This window comes from Euprymna scolopes, chromosome 1, assembly GCF_053919585.1.
Source record: "Euprymna scolopes isolate OS-2025 chromosome 1, ASM5391958v1, whole genome shotgun sequence".
Taxonomy (NCBI): Eukaryota; Metazoa; Mollusca; class Cephalopoda; order Sepiida; family Sepiolidae; genus Euprymna; species Euprymna scolopes.
Genome location: NC_136482.1, coordinates 9,554,063 through 9,573,461, shown reverse-complemented (window position 1 = coordinate 9,573,461; position 19,399 = coordinate 9,554,063). Strand labels below are relative to the sequence as shown.

General features: G+C 35.2%; 1 protein-coding gene across 7 annotated transcripts in view; it reads right to left on the bottom strand.

The window, feature by feature from the left end:
• The window catches only part of LOC145278160 (uncharacterized), a 228,701-nt gene that overhangs the window by 104,140 nt on the left and 105,162 nt on the right, over positions 1–19,399 (bottom strand). For all 7 annotated transcript variants that reach the window (XM_080130508.1, XM_080130471.1, XM_080130591.1 and 4 more), the window contains one exon: positions 2,436–2,629. In XM_080130508.1, coding sequence (XP_079986634.1) covers positions 2,436–2,629 — 194 coding nt within the window. The remainder of the gene's footprint in view (positions 1–2,435; positions 2,630–19,399) is intronic.

The following is a 19,399-nucleotide window of genomic DNA, read 5'->3' as shown; positions in this document are numbered from 1 at the left end:
CTGCACTGTCAACCAAGTTCTAACCTATGTCCCATCACCACAATGTTGCATCTCTGCATTTGAATGTTTTGACGAACTCGTACACTGATGCCCCCTCAACGTAAATACTCCTGACTAATTTGATAAGCAGAAAGTCCCATGTCTTTGCTGTGAGGTATCCTGATACTGGAGAGCTTTGTACTCTGAAAGTTTCTTCCCTTGCTAAAGTTTGGGCGAAAACTAAATTCAAAGTAAACATTTATTTAACATATGAAGTTATTTTGTCAGATTTTCAAAGTCAGACCCAAATCCATTTTAATTTGGCAAATCAAACTCTGTTTTTGATGAGCCAATTTTCATTTAATAGAGTTGTACCATGTTATTGGCAATATAATAACATACTTTCCTATAATTAGTGTTAAAAAAAATTATATAGTCCATGATAGCTAATCTAAAACATTTTTAAATAATCACCTAAAAATGAAAATTAACAAGGAGTATAACTCATTTTAGATTGAAAAATATGATAGAAGTTATCTAACTCATGTGCAAACAAATAAAAGTTATAACTTATGGTGACTTCATTGTATTCTGGCCAACGTTGAGTAAGTACTTCTGCAGTTTACAGGTTGTGTTATTTTTTTAGATAGGATCTTCAAGTTAAATTAATTTTTATAGTATCTTTTGGTTATTAAATTGTTAGGTGAAGGTACAAAATAGTTAACAAAGTCTCTTTCCTCCTAATGTTAAGAACGGGTTTCTTAATGATCACATTATTTAAGCATGGTCCAAAAACTGCAGAAGTACTAGTACAGATGATCAATTATATTTTGGAATTTTTGAGATGAGGATTGATTATTTTTTTTTTTTATGGTACTTATCAAGGCTTGATCACTCAAGGATAAGGGTTAATGAGTGTACAATGTGTACATGTGGCAACTGAGATAACAGCATATATATTATTAGTAAAGGAAACTGGCTAGAAATTGACTATTTAAGGGGTCAGCTCAAAAAAAATTGTTTACATTGAACTTGAAGACGACCATGTTGTAGTCAGCTGGAAAGCAGACTAGTGGAACAGAGTTCCACAGATGAACAGTTCTAGGAAAGAAGCTTTGTTCATGTAACTTGCCTTTAGATAGAGGGTGGGATAAATTATTGATAGTGGTTGTAAGTAGACAAGTGCTTTTTGTGAATGCTTGGCATGAGGGGCATAGATTGAAGTTCAGATGAGCGCATGCTGTGAAAATAATGATAGAGCAGAGTCAGGATTGCAGCCTCTCTACTGTGGGAAAATTATTTGGATTATTCAAACTACTGTTATCATCTTCAGTGCTATTTTCACCATGTTTCAGCAAATGGAACCTCCAACCTTCTTCAGGTGTATCTGTCAAACTTGAGAATTTTCCTGTAAAACTCAGGAATCTGTATGAAATTTCGAATAGAACCCTTTATTTAATCCACAAGTGTAGCGTGCTCTCATTCCATCTGTCATGACTAGGTAGAAATTGTAAGTAATTCACAACAGTATTTCGACTGTTGTAGCACTGACAATTGAACCTTCAACCTCCAGAAGAGTGTAACTTACAATTGAATTTTACATAGTACTTTATCCACTACACCAAAGGTTTTTGCGCAAAAATCTGTTGAATGCAAGCAACACTCAAAATGCAAATAGGATTGCATCTTTATCTTCTTCCCAATTCCATCCTTAGCACTTCTTATCTTATCCTTGGCCTCCCCTGTGAACTAGACCTGCCACCTCAACTGTTCTGCATCTACTAACCCAAATACTCTCATCCATTCTCTTATAATCACATTATCATCATCATATTCAGGTTACCGTTTGTTTTACACACTTGCATGTCTTGGACAGGTTTCAGAAATTGATATACAAACTAATCTATCTCTGGCCAAGTCTTTTTCTCTCTCAAATCCATCCTTGTCACTTCCTATGTTTTCCTTGGCCCTTCCCTGCCAACTGACTCTGCCACCTCAAGTGTTCTGCATCTATTAATCCAAACACTCTCACTAATTCTTTCAACATGACTAAACCAACAAAGTCTCCTGGTCTTCACACATTTCTCTATAAATCTAATTTTAATCTGGACTCATCAAATCTAAGCCTGTTTATAAGACTCACATTACACATCTATCATATAACAATAATTTTAGAAAGGAGAATTATGTTCTGACATGCATAATTTCAGTCAACAAAGAAGTTATGGTAGAAGTTTTCTTTAAACAACAAGCAAAAAGTTTGATTAGACAATTTTGGTGAAACTTAAATATTACAATGTAACCTAAAAAAATTCAAATGAGTATGGTCTTCCATACTGAAAATGGTTGATATTGTATCAGTAGTGATAATGTCATATGGCTATGTCTTATATGGACAGTTTTTGGAATCCAAAGATTTCTCTATTTTTTGTTTGGAAGTGACATGAAATACGCACCTTGTTTTTGACCATTACTTTTTGAAGATGCAAAAACTTTGGGTTATTAGCCACAGATTTTGGAACAGTTATAGAAGCACAGGCAAACAAAGGGACGAGTCCAACGAGGGAACGGATACAGAGAGGAACAATCTCATCGGAATGGAGAGGGAGTAAAACGTCATAGAAAAATTGATCTTCTTCATCCCAGAAACCTGGAAGAGAAATGAGAAAAAATTATCAGGTATAATATAATCGTTAGCATACAAAATGTACAAAGAATAGTTTTGAGTTGTAAGCTATTATCGTTTCAGAAAAGAGAAATGTTGTTCCAAACAAAATGGCAGCATCAATCGAGAAAAACTTTGAATTGTAAAAGTTTGCAGATGAAGACAAAGAATAGTTTCCAGTAGGTAGCCAATCTGAAGAAGTCTTGAGACGAAGAGTAGAGTTCCTTCCTGTGTGAGGATGAAAAGTTATGTGCAAAAATTCTCAAGAAATTCAGTATATTTTTTTTAAGTGATTCCGGTTTCTGATTGGTTGATACAAGAGCGTGGTTCCATTATTATCCCTGTTTACAAATATAACCTTCCAATTTTTTGTAACCATACCCACACAGTTATAGTAAAAATATTGCAACAATTTGTGTAGCATTATCGTGACTTCTGTTCCTTTACAGATAATTATGTGTTGTTTATCTTAGAGCAGTCAAACATTTTATCTCTCCTGGATGAGGTATCTCTCATAGTTTCTTCCTTGATCTTGAGATTACACATTATTAATAGAGATAATTTTTGAATAAGTTAGCTTTGAAAACCGATGATGATGATGATATCAAGGACGCATTTGCAAAATATATACCAAATGCAAGGGAGATAACTACATTTACAAAGTGTACAATCCTATAAGAATTATATCTTTTGACAAGAGAATTTTAATCACTGAAACTTTAACAAAGAAACAATGGTATTTAATAAACTAGTGTAAGATTACAGTCATAATCTTGGTTATTAGTTTTACTATGTTTCCACTGATGTAACCTCCAACCTTGTTCGGGTGCACTTTTTTGAGAATGTGCATTTAGAAAAGCAAAAACACAGTTATTTCGATGGAATTTGAACCAAACTTTTTTTTTTCCTTTCTGTAACACGAATTAAACATTTGCATTACATTTGCCTAAGTTCATTTCCTTCAATCCAAATTGGGTAGAAGCACGATAAAATGTATTTGGGTTATTCTAACTAATATGATCATTTTGGTTGTTACTTTTACAACGTTTCCAGCCATGTAACCACTGATTCTATTCAGGTACAGGTAACCTCTTTGAGAACATGTATCTAGAAGTATGGGTCTTTCTTTCTTTAACACTAACATCCTGCATTAAAAGTCAAATAGTGCCAAATCAGCAACAAACAATTTCTTATTTAATGGTGACATGTTTGAATCTTCAACTTAAAATCATTGATAGCAACATTTTCTCTCTCTACCCTTCCATATCTCCTCACTGGCTTTCCCTCTCTCTCCCCTCTCTAAATCAGAAGAGATTTCTAATTTATTACAAAGATATCCAATAAAGTAAAGTGAATTTAATCCTGTCAAAGTAACTACCATAGATGTATACACACAAATGGAGTCACATGAACAAGATCTTGGATCGTTCCGGGTTGAACATGGAACTTCTTGAGTTGATTTACTTTCCTGAGCAACGCCGGGACACAGGTCAATTAGTTTTCCTAATTTCATGTAAAAAAACATTCCAATAGCCAATAAAAAAAGCTATTTACCGAATGAAAATGTTTACAACTTCAAAGATTTTTTTTTAGATAACAGATAAAATTATTGTTTCCTTAATTTTCGAGTTAGTATTGAAAACAAAGCAAGTAATCATCAGCTAAAAACAAAAAAAAAAATTAGTTGTTTACATTTTCAGTGTCCAAAATTCTGTTCCTAAAAGACAATTTTTATGATTTCGAGCTTTGTAAATGTAGCCATCTTTTTCTTTCTTTTTTTCATAGTAGTCACCACTTATCAAGGCCCTGAGGCCACTTGAGGATAAGGGCTAATGAGTGTACAGTAGTCAATGGGACAATATCGTAGTAATTGTTAGTAGTGGAAACTTGGTAAATTGGATTCCTTAAGAGGACAGCTCATCAAGAATTTGTTTATGTTGGACTTGAAGACAATCAAATTGTTGTCTCCATTACATTTCTGCACATGTGCCTAATCAAATACAGTTGTTGGCTCAGAGTATTCAGAAGTTATTCCCCTTTAACCATATTACTTGCAAACCTGAGAGTGTACGGTTCTAATAGGAAGTACAAAGATTCAGAAAGAGGCTTTTCCTTTTTTTTCCTGGTTTTTGGTTTGAAGCCAGTCAAAAATGTCTGACGAACATTCCATCTTAGCATGATATTCAGGACAGATGCATCAGATATTCTCTTTATGAATTATCTTTCCTCATCAGCTATTGTACCCTGTAAAAGCAGAAAGAGTACCTTTTGCTGCCTTGACAGGGTACAAAACCGTCTTTGAAATCTAGTGAACAATGTCCTTTTCTCATTCCTGCTACCTCTTTCTCACAGAAAAAAACATTCTGAGTCTATCGCTGCTCTGTTGTTACTCTTATGGTAAGTGCTCGACTGAGTTTCAATCCATGGTCACCCTGTAAGACGTTCACAACAAATATTAGTCTAACTACAATAACTGTCAAAAATTTCCCTCACTCTATCTCTGCCTAAGTCTAAAAATCTTTCCTAGAACTGCCTATCTGTGGAACACAATACCATGGAACTGCTTCCCAGTTGACTATAACATGGCCGTTTTCAAGTCTAAAATAAATAAATTTTTATTGAGCCGCCTTCTTATATAATTAAACACAACCCAAGTTCCACCATTACTGATCATCATGGTGTTGTCTCATCATCTTCATAACACTCATTAGCCTTATCCTAGAATGGTCTCCAGGCTTTGATAAGTGATCGGTCCAAAGAAAATATATATATATAATTATTCTCATACGTACAGACACTAGTATTTCATGCTTTTGCAATCATCAGTGCAGGAATTGACAATTCCTACTGGTCAGGAAATTCAGACCCAGCTATATTACCCCCAGGCCACTAACAATTTTCATGAGAATTAAGGGAAATTGAACACCTATAAATGTCAAATGCAGACACAACCTATCTTTGCCAAGGTTGCTGGGAAAATGGTGGGATCGTTTTACCACTCCAATAGATATCTCAATGCTGATACAATTCTCTACCTGTATAAGAGCCAAGTACGTCCAAGGATGGAGTACTGTTGCCACATTTGAAGCAGAGTTCAAAATAGACTTTGTAGCTTAGTGAGGGATGCCCTTTTCTCTTCCCTGTAACCTCTTTCCCACAGAAGAGACGTTGCAAGCCTGTCTCTGCTTTAGCGTTATTTTCATGGCAAGTGTTCATCTGAGCTCCAATCTATGGTCCCCCCCCTTGTCCTGACTTTCACAAAAAATACTGGTCTAGCTGAAACCACTATCAATAATTTCCCCCACTCTTTATCTGTGCCTAAACCTAAATGTAGATTCCATGAACAAAGCTTCTTTCTTAGAACTGCATGTCCAACTGACTACAATATGGTTGTCTTCAAGTCTAATATGAACAAATTCTTGATGACCATCCCCTTAAGTAATTCCATTTACCAAATTTCCACTGCTAATGATGACATGTTCTCCTTGACCACTGTACAGTCGTTAATCCTTATCCTTGAGTGGCCTCTGGGCCTTGATAAGACATGATTTTTTTCTTGTATAAAAAAATTTTTTTTTTAAACCTTAAACAGTCAAGAGGGCTCAAATGAGCAGAAACTGTCAAAAAGTCATAGTTTTCAACTATGACCTTTTCTACTGATGGCAACTATCATTCCCAGAAAATATTCAACCATTAATCTTCTTTACTGTTCACAGCTATCATTGCCAGATGTCTTCAAAGTAAGTCTTATTTACTTTTGCAATTTCCACGAATATCTTTATAAATTATTTACCCTGGCAATAGGACAGGGCACGTTTGAAATAAGTGTTTCTGTTTAGAGCACAATAGGAGCATGATACTTTTGCATTTTAAACTTTAATTCACCTTAATATATAAAATAGATTCATAAAATTATTAACAGGTTCTCTACAGTGCAATGTAGAATACAATGTATTGTGGACTAAGTTACTGTGGGGAGACATGTGAAGCTTTCTCCTAGTGCAACAATATAGTGGGTCTCTAACTAGAGTAGGTAATCAATTGATTTGATTGAAAAATGGGCAATTCAAACAATTTTAATGACAATAAAAGTATTGGAAGTGTTGAACATTCGTTGATCCTTATTTAATCCCAAGCAACATTTGGTCTCCCTGCTAGTTCTTTAAATAGTTGAATATTCCTAGTTTTTCTTTCCAGGACAATTGAATAAAAATAAAGATATAAATTGGTTGTTCATATCATTTGAAATCTTCAAACTACTGTTCTCATCTTGAGTATGATTTTCACAACATTCCAGTCGATGTGACCTCTGACCTTTTTCAGGTGCATCTTGTCAAACTTGGGAATGTTTCTGTCGAACTCAGGAATTTGGATGAAATTTCAAACAGAACCCTTTACTTCACATGACTGGATAATTGTTCTACGTAATTTGCAATTGTATTTTTCGGTCGCTCACACTAAGAATTGAACCTTCAACCTTCAGAAGAATATAACTTTTACAGTTGATTTTTTCAAGTACTCTAACCACTCGTCCACAGGTCTAGAACTGTTAAGTTCTAGTACTAATTTTGGAGCCTTAAACCTATTTTATTTCTCGTTGTGAATATCACTATTTATTACTAATTATTATTATCATTATTATTTTATATCACTATATATATATTTATTTATTATTTTTTTTAAAAACAGTAATCTATGTACATCTATATATTAGTGTATACATATTATTGTTTTCATTCATTACTTGTATATATTATCTATTATTTATAATTAACAGTTCCCATATCGTGTTAAATTCTATACTAGATCTACTTAGTAATTGACTGTCATCCAGCATATGTGCGGCTTCTTTGAGTTATCTTACTCTCCACCGTTTTTCTTTGCCTATAATTTTTACTTCGTCCTATAATCGTAGATGGTTTCTCTTTTCCTTCCTGATATGGTCAACCATATCTGGATTTTCAATCTCTTCACATCTTACGGATTTTTGATGTTCTTTTACACATACTTTTATAGTCTCCCACCTTTGTATAGTCTTCCACATTTACATGGAATTTCATGTACACAGTTCTTAGTCAGGATTTTTTCTGTAAGAGGCTTCACCCACACAAGTTGTTTCTGGAGAGTTGAATTGCTTCTGAATATAGTCTTGATGTCATATGGATTACATATTATTATGGTTTTTCTGACAAGCCTTTAATGTATGGTATCTGTTATATCCCGTTTTGACGGTATATAATAACATGACAAAATACGCCGAGTGGAATGCGTAACAAAAAGGTTTATTCGTACTTCGAAATAATACACAATACAAAATGGCTGCTCGCCTTGAAGTTGATATACGCGTAAATGAAAGTAAAGGAAAAAAGTAACTTAACGTGTGTGAGCGGAACGCTCGTCCTGGGAGCTTGGTTAATCCTGACTACACTTGGAGAGTGTAAGCCGCGAGACGGTCGGGCTAGTGCGTACCACTGAACTGACTCCAAGACAATTCAAGACGCTCTTTTATACACCGTTTCGTATCCGGTGCTATCCGTAATTATGTCCCTTATAACACCTCCCCCTGAAGCTGAAATCTTCCCGATTTTAGCTTTAATATCGCTTCCGTTTAGGATCAAGACTTAAACGCCTGATGACTTTCCTTTTACGTGTGCTTTTCCTTTTGGTCAAAGTTTCCTTTGGTAAAGAATTCTGTCCAGCCCGTGCGGTATGTTCAGGAGATACATTCATGGGTCCATGTATACCCACCGGTTTTGGAATGTCAAATGTGTCGCACAGCGTTTCCATTGGGATTTCCTCTGTATTATCCGTAATTCTGGAACGGATTTGATTAACATGTCTTTTACAGACAAAACTGGGACCTTGAATAGTATAGACCATGTTCCCAATTCTTTTCTTAACAATACCGTCCACCCAATGATTTTTTCCATTCTGAAAATTTTTAAAATAAACTTTATCTCCTGGGGAATAGCACTTTACCTTAAAGTTTTCTTTTCTGGTAACTTTCTTTTTATCCGGTAGAAGTCTATCGAAAATGGATCTAATTTTTCTGGCGAACATAAGTTCTGCAGGGGATGAATTTATATCATTGTTTGGATTTGGGGTTACTCTGTAGATCGCTAGAAATGTTTGTATTGTCCGCTCATCTGTGTCAATGTTCATGTTTTTCCTTAATGCCCACTTAAACGTGTCCACAAATTTTTCTGCCAACCCATTCGACCTAGGATGGTAAATAGGCGTCGTGATGTGCTGTATATCCAGTGAGTTGCAGAATTCTCTAAATTCGTAACCTGTGAATGCTGTACCATTGTCACTCACTATGGTCTTTGGTACACCAAACCGGCTGAAAATTTCGTCAAGTGCACTTACAGTGTTCCTTGATGTTGGATGTCTGATCTTGAATATCTCCGGCCATTTGGAGAAAGAGTCCACTACAATTAAGTAAAAAAAACCTTTTAGGGGTCCGGCATAATCAATATGCAGTCGTGACCAGGGCAAGTCCATCTTCGGCCACAGGGTCATTTTTACAGGCGGATCTCGGGCTGCTAATTGACATCCTTTGCACGCTTTGACACAGTTTTCCACCTCTTTATCCATACCAGGCCAATATACGTAACCTCTAATTAGGGATTTCATCCTTGAAATGCCAGGATGACCTGTGTGAAATTCGTTTAGCATTCTTTTTCGTAATACCTGTGGAATTACGATTCTATCGGCATACATAAGCACATCTTCGCAAATGGAAAAAGGTGTAATTTCTCTTGCCATCTTATTTCTTTCCGTCCGTCCTACTTGATTTTTCATTTGCTTTATAAAAACGTCTTTTGCAGATTCTCTTTTAATCTCTTCTAGAGTTACCGGGAGTTCACGGATCATATTGCATATTGAATTTGAGCATTCGCTTTCATCTTTAAGAGCTGCAATTACCGTCTCTTCGAAACTTTCATTTCTTTTTGGAATCAACCTTGACAGTGCATCCGCGTGTCCTAACTTTTTTGATGACACATGCTCCATCTTAAACTGATAGTTTAAGAGAGTTACAACCCATCGCTGTAGTCGATTTGCAGTATGCGTAGGGATGCCTTTCTTCGATCCAAATATCGTGATTAGTGGTTTATGATCCGTCTGTAATATGAAGTTTCGTCCATGGAGAAAACGGTTAAACTTTTTGACTCCAAATATTATTGAGAGAGCCTCCTTTTCAATCTGGCTGTAGTTTTTCTCAGCTGCAATCAAAGTTCTTGACGCGTGAGAGATTGCTTTTGTTGTTCCATCCTCATACTTGTGGAGTAATGCAGCACCAACTCCGTAATCACTGGCGTCCATTGCTAGTACAATCTCTTTCTCTGGATCGAAATGTGCTAATGCCAGATCTGATAGTAAACATTTCTTAATTTTCTGGAAAGCAGACTCACATTCCTTTGTCCAATTCCATCTACTGCCTTTTTTTAGTAGCTCGTTAAGAGGAGCTCTCAAATTATGTACATTAGGGATGTATATCGCATAGTATTGTACCAATCCCAGAAATGACTGTAGTTTTGATACTGAGTCTGGGGCAGGCATCTTATCAATTGCTTCGGTCCGTTGTGGATCTGGCCTTCGTCCATCTTCGTCAATTATTTGACCCAGGTATTTGATCCTTTTCATGAAGAAATCACATTTCTCCGGACTCAATCTGAAACCAAACCCCTCTATTCTCTTAAGTACTTCTCTCACGTGCTTCTTGTGCTCTTGCAAATTACTGCTCTTTATCAAGATATCGTCAAGGTATGCCATCGCAAATTCCAACCCTGCGAGCATCGTATCCATTATTTGTTGAAACAAAGCAGGGGCGACCTTTAAGCCAAAAGGAAGCCTCTTTAGCTTGAAGATACCCTTGTGCGTATTAATGCACAGGTACTTTGAACATTCATCATTGACCTTGATTTGCAAGTACGCGTCTGAGAGGTCTATCTTGGAAAAAATTTTTCCTCCGTTAAGTTTTGAGAATAGATCTTCTGCCGATGGAAGGGGATAATTGTGGTCCTTTAAACAGTCATTAAGGCCTGTTGAGAAGTCTGCACAGACCCTGATTTTGTTATTTTTTTTCTTCACATATACCGTCGGGCTGGCCCAATCCGTATGGTCAACTTTTTCAATAACCTCTAACTGTTGAAGTCTTTCCAACTCCTTCTCGATTGCGTCCATCGATGAAAACGGTACATTTCTTTTAGGTTTGAACACTGGGGTGGCATCTTTCTTCACTTCAAATTTGGCTTCTACTTTCACACAATGTCCAAGTCCTTCAGCAAAAACCCTTGGAAATTCTGCTTTTACATCGTCCAGAAAGTCTTCCACTTGGTTTGCTTTCTCTGTGTTCAGCCTATTACAAAAAGAATTAACTGGTCGCTCCCATAAGTTAAACAGGACAAACCAATCCACTCCAAACAGACTTGTGTAACTTCCTGGAACCACGTACACTTTGGACGTGCGTGTCTGACCATCAAATGTCACGTTGCACCTCAGTTCTCCTTTAAATTACAACTTTTTGCCGCACACACTCCTCGCCATCTTGCTGGTTTCCATTAGTTCGGGTCGACCGATCCTTCTCCAGATATCTTCATCTATGATGCTGATGTCCGAACCACTATCCAGGAGTAATGTTACAGGATGTCCATTTATGTGAACACTGACATACTTACACCTTTCGCAACTTTTCTCTTTCCTTGTGCGAAGCGCATTCACTTTGTCAGTCTTTCATTTTTTCTTCTGGTCACAGTACGTTCCCTTGTGGCCTTTGAACCCACATTCGTAACATATCTTATTCCTGAACCAGCAGGTCTTTTTGGTGTGTCTCGTACTTCCGCAACATTCACAATTTTGGTACTTGTGCATTCTAGGGGTCCTTTGTCTTTTTACATGTTGTACCTTGTAAACGCTTTTTTCTTCAATGCGGGTGTTGTCTCTCTTGATATTAATGAGACGTTGACATTCCTCGGTAACTTTTTGTAAAGTTATATTTGGGTCCGACTCCATAATTGTCAGGATCCGGGATCTGATATCTTTGTCCCTTGGTTCTGTGAGCCCCTGTACAAAGATTAAACATTTAAATAAATCCGCAGAAATTTCATTTAATTTAAATGATTCACATAAGCAATTTACAATACAAGCATACTCTAAATAGTCTTCAGATTCCGATTTCTGTAAATTCAAACATTTATATCTAGAGTGGAAAAGGCTATCTCTTTTATCAAATATTCTAGACAACGTATTAATTGTCTCTTCAAAGGCCACTTCCTCTGGTTTTTTGGGTAAAATTAAGTTAGTGTACTTAGTGTTTTCGTCAGTACCCAGTTTTTGGAGCAACAGCGTGACTTTTTCTTCGTCGGTCCAGTCCGAACACCTCTTTGTAAAAACTGTTTCATACCTTCTATAGTATGCTGGCAATGTAACACCAGTATCGGGAGAGTAGTGAAATTCCGACAAAGAATTTGAAATACCTTCTGCAGAAAAATTCGTTTTTTTTTCAGTTGTCAAGGTTTGAATTAATTTTTCCAAATTTTTTTGTTGAGTCGACATTTGGCGTTGAAGTATTTTTGTTTGTTCTTGTTGTGCCTCTAAAGTTTTTTGTGTCATTTCTTGCTGTTGTTGTTGCAGCTGTTGTTGTTGCACTAAGAATTGTTGTGTCATTTTTGACTGTTCCTGAACGCTAAGAGTTAGCACTTTCGTCAACTCAGCCAATTGTTCCATATTTAAAAAAAAAATGTCTTTCTAAAATTTACAACAATGATTCCACAAAATTTCGTAAGTATACGTTTTTCGCCAATTAGCAACAAGTCTTGCAAGAATAAATGTTTCCACACAGTTCATACAATTTAGCAATAGTAATTCTGCCTCAACGTAATTTTACACAATAATACTTTTCAAATTTACACAACGAATAATGCCCGAAAATGAGCAAACTGTTTTTCAACAAAAATACGGTTGCACGAAAAAAAAAAAATTAAATTATAACAATAGTCTGTTTAATTTAGAGAAACAAAAAATCGTAAAAGTTCTTTTTTTTTTTTTCCAAAAACGTAATCCAAAGGTGCCGGGTTCGAATTCCGCCTGCGTTCCTCACATATTTTTTTCTTCAAAAAATATAAATAAAGTTCACTTTACCTTGTCAATATCTTTCAAGTACAATTTTATTACCTTTCCGTGAGTTCATATCGGAGAAATCCGTACTTTATGTAAGACAATTTCGAATAGTTCTTTGCCGTACGTGTTCAGTAACGAAATCCTTGTAAATTTGAATAGTACACAGTCCTATTAGTACGGTAATTTATCTCTGTTAAGAGATAAGAATCATCCTTGTCGCCAACTGTTATATCCCGTTTTGACGGTATATAATAACATGACAAAATACGCCGAGTGGAATGCGTAACAAAAAGGTTTATTCGTACTTCGAATAATACACAATACAAAATGGCTGCTCGCCTTGAAGTTGATATACGCGTAAATGAAAGTAAAGGAAAAAAGTAACTTAACGTGTGTGAGCGGAACGCTCGTCCTGGGAGCTTGGTTAATCCTGACTACACTTGGAGAGTGTAAGCCGCGAGACGGTCGGGCTAGTGCGTACCACTGAACTGACTCCAAGACAATTCAAGACGCTCTTTTATACACCGTTTCGTATCCGGTGCTATCCGTAATTATGTCCCTTATAACAGTATCCAAACTGTGGTGAATTTCCAGGTTGTGTTCTTTGATGTCTGGTCCAGATTTCTTGAACCAGACATGCTCTCTGGATAGTTGTTTTGGTGAAGAGTTTCTCTTAAACTGTCCATATCGTCTTGATATGTATTGTTATTACTACATATTGCTTTGCTTGATGTTGTACACAACAGACGCTTCCCTTTCTTTACATTATATGGATGGTGCGAGTCAAAATTTAGGTACTATCCAGTAAAAGTTAGCTTTTGGTATACTGATAACATAAACCTCTGACTGAAATTGGTGGATTATGAAAAATAAAAAAAGATAAAATGCTGATAAAAAAACCTTCAGATTTAGATGCTCTTGCCAACATCTTGAAGATGAGGAATCAAACCAGACTTTGTGGTGCCATTAATCCTGATACTCTGTGAAAGCTATTCATCAGACTTGCTTCATGACTCAAACTGCAGTTCTGGAATCTATGATTTTAGGCCTACTTAACTTTGTCCTATTTATTATGTTCACCAGATCTCTCCCTCACAAACATGGTGTAGCTAATCTCAGTTTTTTTTTTTATAAATACTATCATGGCATGTGTTCTTCAGAATTGTTTGATTTATTCACTGCTTCTTTTGTTCCAGCTCGTTTGGCTCATTGGTCTAGTGGTTTTCATCAATCCTTTGTTTTGATACCTCATTATAATACAGCTTCTTATTCCAGTAGCTTCTTTTCAAGAACTGCAGGCCGACCTACTAAGCCAGCAGGACATCCAGTGAAACTTCCTGATACTTGCAAGTTGATTTTGGCAAGGATCATTTATTAATCATCATTTGCTTCCCCATTTTTCTTTTCAATTTTTATTATTTCACTATTGTTTAATGTTTCTTGTTATATTCCTGCAATGCTAATAACAGATATTTTCCCATTTTGGCTTGTTGTTCTTGGCCTTGCTTGTAATCTATTAATAAAATTGTACTAAAAAAAAATATTTTAATTACCAAATTGTTATATCCTTACTTTAAATAAGAATACAGCAAGAAACACAGGATTATGAGTGAAAGACAAAGGGGTTTATTTACAAGGGAATACATGTGAAATAAGAGTTACTCAACATATTTTCTTATTCTCTTCCTGTCTTTTTTCCTTCTGCCTCGATCACTTCAGAGGGTCAATATATCCATAGTTCATTTCATCTTTGAAGGGATGTTAAGTTATTCCATTACATCACCTTCCTCCCAAGCTAAATTCTTCCATAGAATTTTGCTTCTAACATTTTTTCCTTTTTAAACTTTGTCCAAAAAAATTTGGTGCTTTTCCTTTTACTTCTCCTCACCATTTTTGTTTGCCGATTTTTTACTTTTGGAGAATGACTGGATTTCTGAGTTACTGGTACTTGCTTGTTTGGAGGTTGTATATGGAAAGTGTCATATAGCACTTCCATTGGTAACTCTTGGTTTCTGACTGTTTCTATGTATCGGGGTCTCAGTTGGTTAATATGATTTTTGTGGAAAAAAGTCTGCCCTTTTATAATGTAAACCATTCTCCCAATTCTTCTTGAGATTATGCATTCTTACCAAAAACTCTTCCCTGCCCGATAATTTTTGAAGAAAACTTTATCCCGTCATTGTAAGTCTTGTACCTTACATTATCCTTGATACTTTTTTTTTACTTTTTCTCTTGGGATTAACCAGTCGAACACCGAACGTACCTTCCTGGCAAACAGAATTTCAGCTGGGGATAATTTAGGATTTGGATTTGGTGTTGTCCTATATATTGCTAAAAAATTTTTAATGCTTTTTTCTTCCGTGTTAATGTTATTATTCTTTTTTAAAGCTCGTTATAAAGTATCAACAAATCTTTCCGCTTGTCCATTTGATCGAGGGTAAAAAGTTGGTGTTGTAATGTGTTCAATGGCCAGTGCCTCACAGTAGTGCTTGAATTCTTGACCTGTGAACAGAGTGCCATTATCAGTAACAATTGTTTTCGGAACTCCGAACCGACTAAATACCTCGTCCAGCGCTTTCATTGTGTTTGCCGCTGTAGGGTGTTTGTATTTAAAAATTTCTGGCCATTTTGACATACTATCTACGATTACTAGGTAATAATATCCCTTCAAAGGTCCTGTGTAATCGATATGGATGCATGTCCAGGGTACATCTGTTTTAGGCCAAGGTTGCGTCCGTATGAGGGGAGATCTTGTAGCTAGTTGGCAACCTTTACATAATTTCACCATTTTCCCAATGTCCTGATCCATTCCAGGCCAGTATGTGAATCCTCTCATTAGGGCCTTCATTTCGGAGATTTCAGGATGTCCCATGTGGAATTCTTTTAGGATTTTCTTTTGTAATACTTGCAGTACTACCACTCTGTCTGCGTACATCAGACTTTCATCACACATAGAAAACGGAAACACTTTTACTCCTTTTCTATCCTTTTCGTCTTGTCCCATTTGTTTTTTTTATCTTATTAATATATTTATCTGTTTTCGCAGCTTTCTTTATTTTCTCAAGTGTAACAGGAAGATCCCTAACAGTATTTATTAATATATCTGTTAGTTCATTTTCTTCTTTTAGTGCTGCTATAACAGTTTCTTCAAATTCAGGTTTACTGGAAATCAATCTCGACAAACCATCTGCATGGGCAATTTTACTAGATGCTAGATGTTTCATTTTGAAATTGTAATTGAGCAAAATAATACTCCATCTCTGTAATCTATTTGCCATATGAGTAGGAATCCCTTTTTTCGAACCAAAAATCGGTAGTAATGATTTATGGTCCGTTTCCAAGACCTTCCATGAATGAATCTATGAAACTTTCTCATAGCATACACAATCGCCAGACCCTCTTTTTCGATCTAACTGTACTTTCTTTCAGTGGGTAATAAAAGCCTCAAGGCGTGAGAAATTGGTTTAGTAGATCAATCTTCCATTCTGTGTAGAAGCACCGCTACTAAACCATATTCGCTAGCATCTGCCTCTACAATTAAATCCTTTTTCAGATCATAATGTGCTAACAAACATCTTTTAATTTTTTGGAATGCTTCCTCACATTCTTTTGTTCAGAGCCATTTTTTATTCTTCTTTAATAATTCATTTAATGGTGCTCTTAGTTCGTGCATACTTGGAATATAAGAATTATAGTAGTTTGCTAGACCCAAGAATGACTGTAACTTCATTACATTGTCTGGTCTAGGCATGTCTCTAATTGCTTCTGACCTATTTGGGTTAGGTCTTCTACCTTTCCAATCAATTATTTGTCCCAAATATTCAATCTTGTCCATACCAAAATTACATTTTCCGAGAGCCACTTTAAATCCATAATCTTCTATTTTCTCAAATACCTTCCGAATATGGTTTTTATGTTCTTCAACATTTTTGCTTCTTATCAAAATGTTGTCTAAATAAGCTATTGCCAAATCCAAGCCTGCTAGCATGGCATCCATAATTTATTGGAATAAATTTGCTGCTAGTTTCAACCCAAACGGTAATCGTTTTAGGGAAAATAATCCTTTATGAGTATTTATTGTCAGGTATTTAGAACAATCTTCGTGGACTTTGACCTGCAAATATGCTTCTGACAAGTCAATTTTTGTGAAAATTTTTCATCCATTTAATTTAGAAAATATTTCCTCAGGGTTAGGGAGTGGATAGTTATGATCGTTTAAGGAATCATTCAGTCCCGTCAAAAAATCTCCACGTACCTAATTTTTTTATTTTTTCTTTTTCACATAAACTGTGGGTGATGCCCATTCAGAGTTGTCCACTTTTTTTATTACTCTGATTTCTTCGTCTATTTAATTCTTTCCCGATTGTTTCTAATACTGAGTACCGTGCCTTCCTTTTGGGTTTAAACACTGATTTCACTTCATCTTTCAGTTCAAATTTCACTTCCGTTTTAGTGCAACAACCCAGACCTTCAGAAAACACATTTTTAAAATCCTTCTTCAAATCCCCAACAAATCTTCCTGGCAGTTTGGGACTTTCAGATCCCGTCACATTTACTATTTTGCAAAATGAGTTTATTGGTTTCTCCCATAAATTGAAAAGTATCATCAAATCTATACCGAATAGATTAGAATTTTTTCCAGGTATCACATACATTTTAGTTTTTAATGTCTTTTCATTCAGAGTCACATTCGTATAAAATTCACCCTTAAATTTTAATCTATTTCCAGACATCCCTCTGGCAATTTTTTTTGTGCTTTGCAGAACCAATTTTCTTCCATGTTGTTTCATCAATTAAGAATATGTCATTTCCAGTATTCAAAAGACAGTTTACTTTCCAGCCATTCAATCTAACTTCAATATATTTCCTTTTTTTACTATACATGGACTCTTTTTTTAGAATCAATGGTCTTTATTTCAGGCTTACAGTATTTCTCCTTTTTGCATACTATTGACTTGTGTCCTTTACGCCCGCACTTATAGCATATTTTGCTTTTGAAGTAGCACTCTTTTGTGAAATGATTTTTTCCTCCACATGTCTTACAGTATTTTTTTACATAGTGGCCACCTTGTTTTACCCTTTGTGTTTTCTAACATTTTTCTCTTCGATACTAGTATTATCCTGTTTTAAATTTAACAGTTTCTGGCATTCCTCAGTAACTTTCTGTAAGGTTATTTCTATGTCTTGGTTCATAATGGATAATATCCTAGAACGAATCTCTTTATCCTTCGAGGATGTTAACCCTTGCACAAATATCAAGCATTTAAACATGTCCTCTTTTAGGTCTTTCAACTTAAATAACTCGCATTGGGCATTTACTCTCCCAGCATAGGCGATAAAGTCTTCATCATCTTGTTTCAAAATATTTAAACACCTATAACGAGTATAAAATAAGCTATCCCGTTCCCCGAAAATGTTCGATAAAATTTCTATAGTTTCTTTAAAAGAAATATCTTTGGGTTTCCTTGGGAGTATAAAATTTGTATACTTGGTATTTTCATGGGAACCCAGTTTTTGCAACAGTAAAATAATTTTTTTTTCATCCAGGCCTGACATCGTTTGGAAAAAATATTTTTGTATCTACGATAATATGCTGGAAACGTTAAGCCATTAGTTGGTTCATACAAAAATTCTGTCAGCGAATTTGCAATTCCTTCCGCAGTGAACAATCCTTTTTTTCTTCTTGTTTCATTAATACTGTTTTTAATACTTCATTTTGTTTTAACTGTTCTTTTTGTAAAAATTCCATCTGGCTTTGTTGAGCTGCCAGTGCTAATTGTATCGTTTTTGTAAACTCGGCTAATTGTTCCATGTTGAAGAATTTTTTCCTTTTTTTAAACACAGTAATAAAACAAAAGGTTAACAGTACCTGCACAAAGCATTAAATAAATTCACTAAATAATTTGTTTTTTTTAAAACCACAAAAGAAAAACATTCTTTTGTAGACAAGGTTTTTGCAACACACACGAAATTGACACTGAACCAACAGCATGCAAGCGTTCTTTTCCGCCATATTTTTTTTTCTTCTTATGAAACAAAAGAAATTTGAAATGGACAACTTTCAAAAATTGTTCTTTTCAATGCTTCGTAAAATGTCAATTTCTCTTTCTTTTTTTTTTCAGTAGGACTGTAACGGACTGAATTTTGATAAAATATAATTTACTTTTTGTGCGTGTCTTAGTTTGTTTTTTTTTTTAGTTGAATTTTTCCGTGCAGTATTTTTTCTCTTTGTTTTCCAATCTGTTTTTGGCTTAAAGTTTCCTTTTTGTGAATTCAAATCCTGTCGCCATTTGTTATATCCTTACTTTAACTAAGAATACAGCAAGGAACACGGGGTTATGTGTGAAAGACAAAGGGGTTTATTTACAAGGGAATACATGTGAAATAAGAGTTACTCAACCTCTTTTCTTATTCTCTTCCTGTCTTTATTCCTTCTCTCTCAGTCACGTGAGAGGGTCAATATATCTATAGTTCATTTCATCTATGAAGGGATGTTAGGTTATTCCATTATATCACAAATAAAAGTCATAAATTCTTATAAATGTTGATTTGACCAATTATATATTATATATTATATTATTATATATTATATTATTTGTATATATTATTTTATATATATATATATATATATAT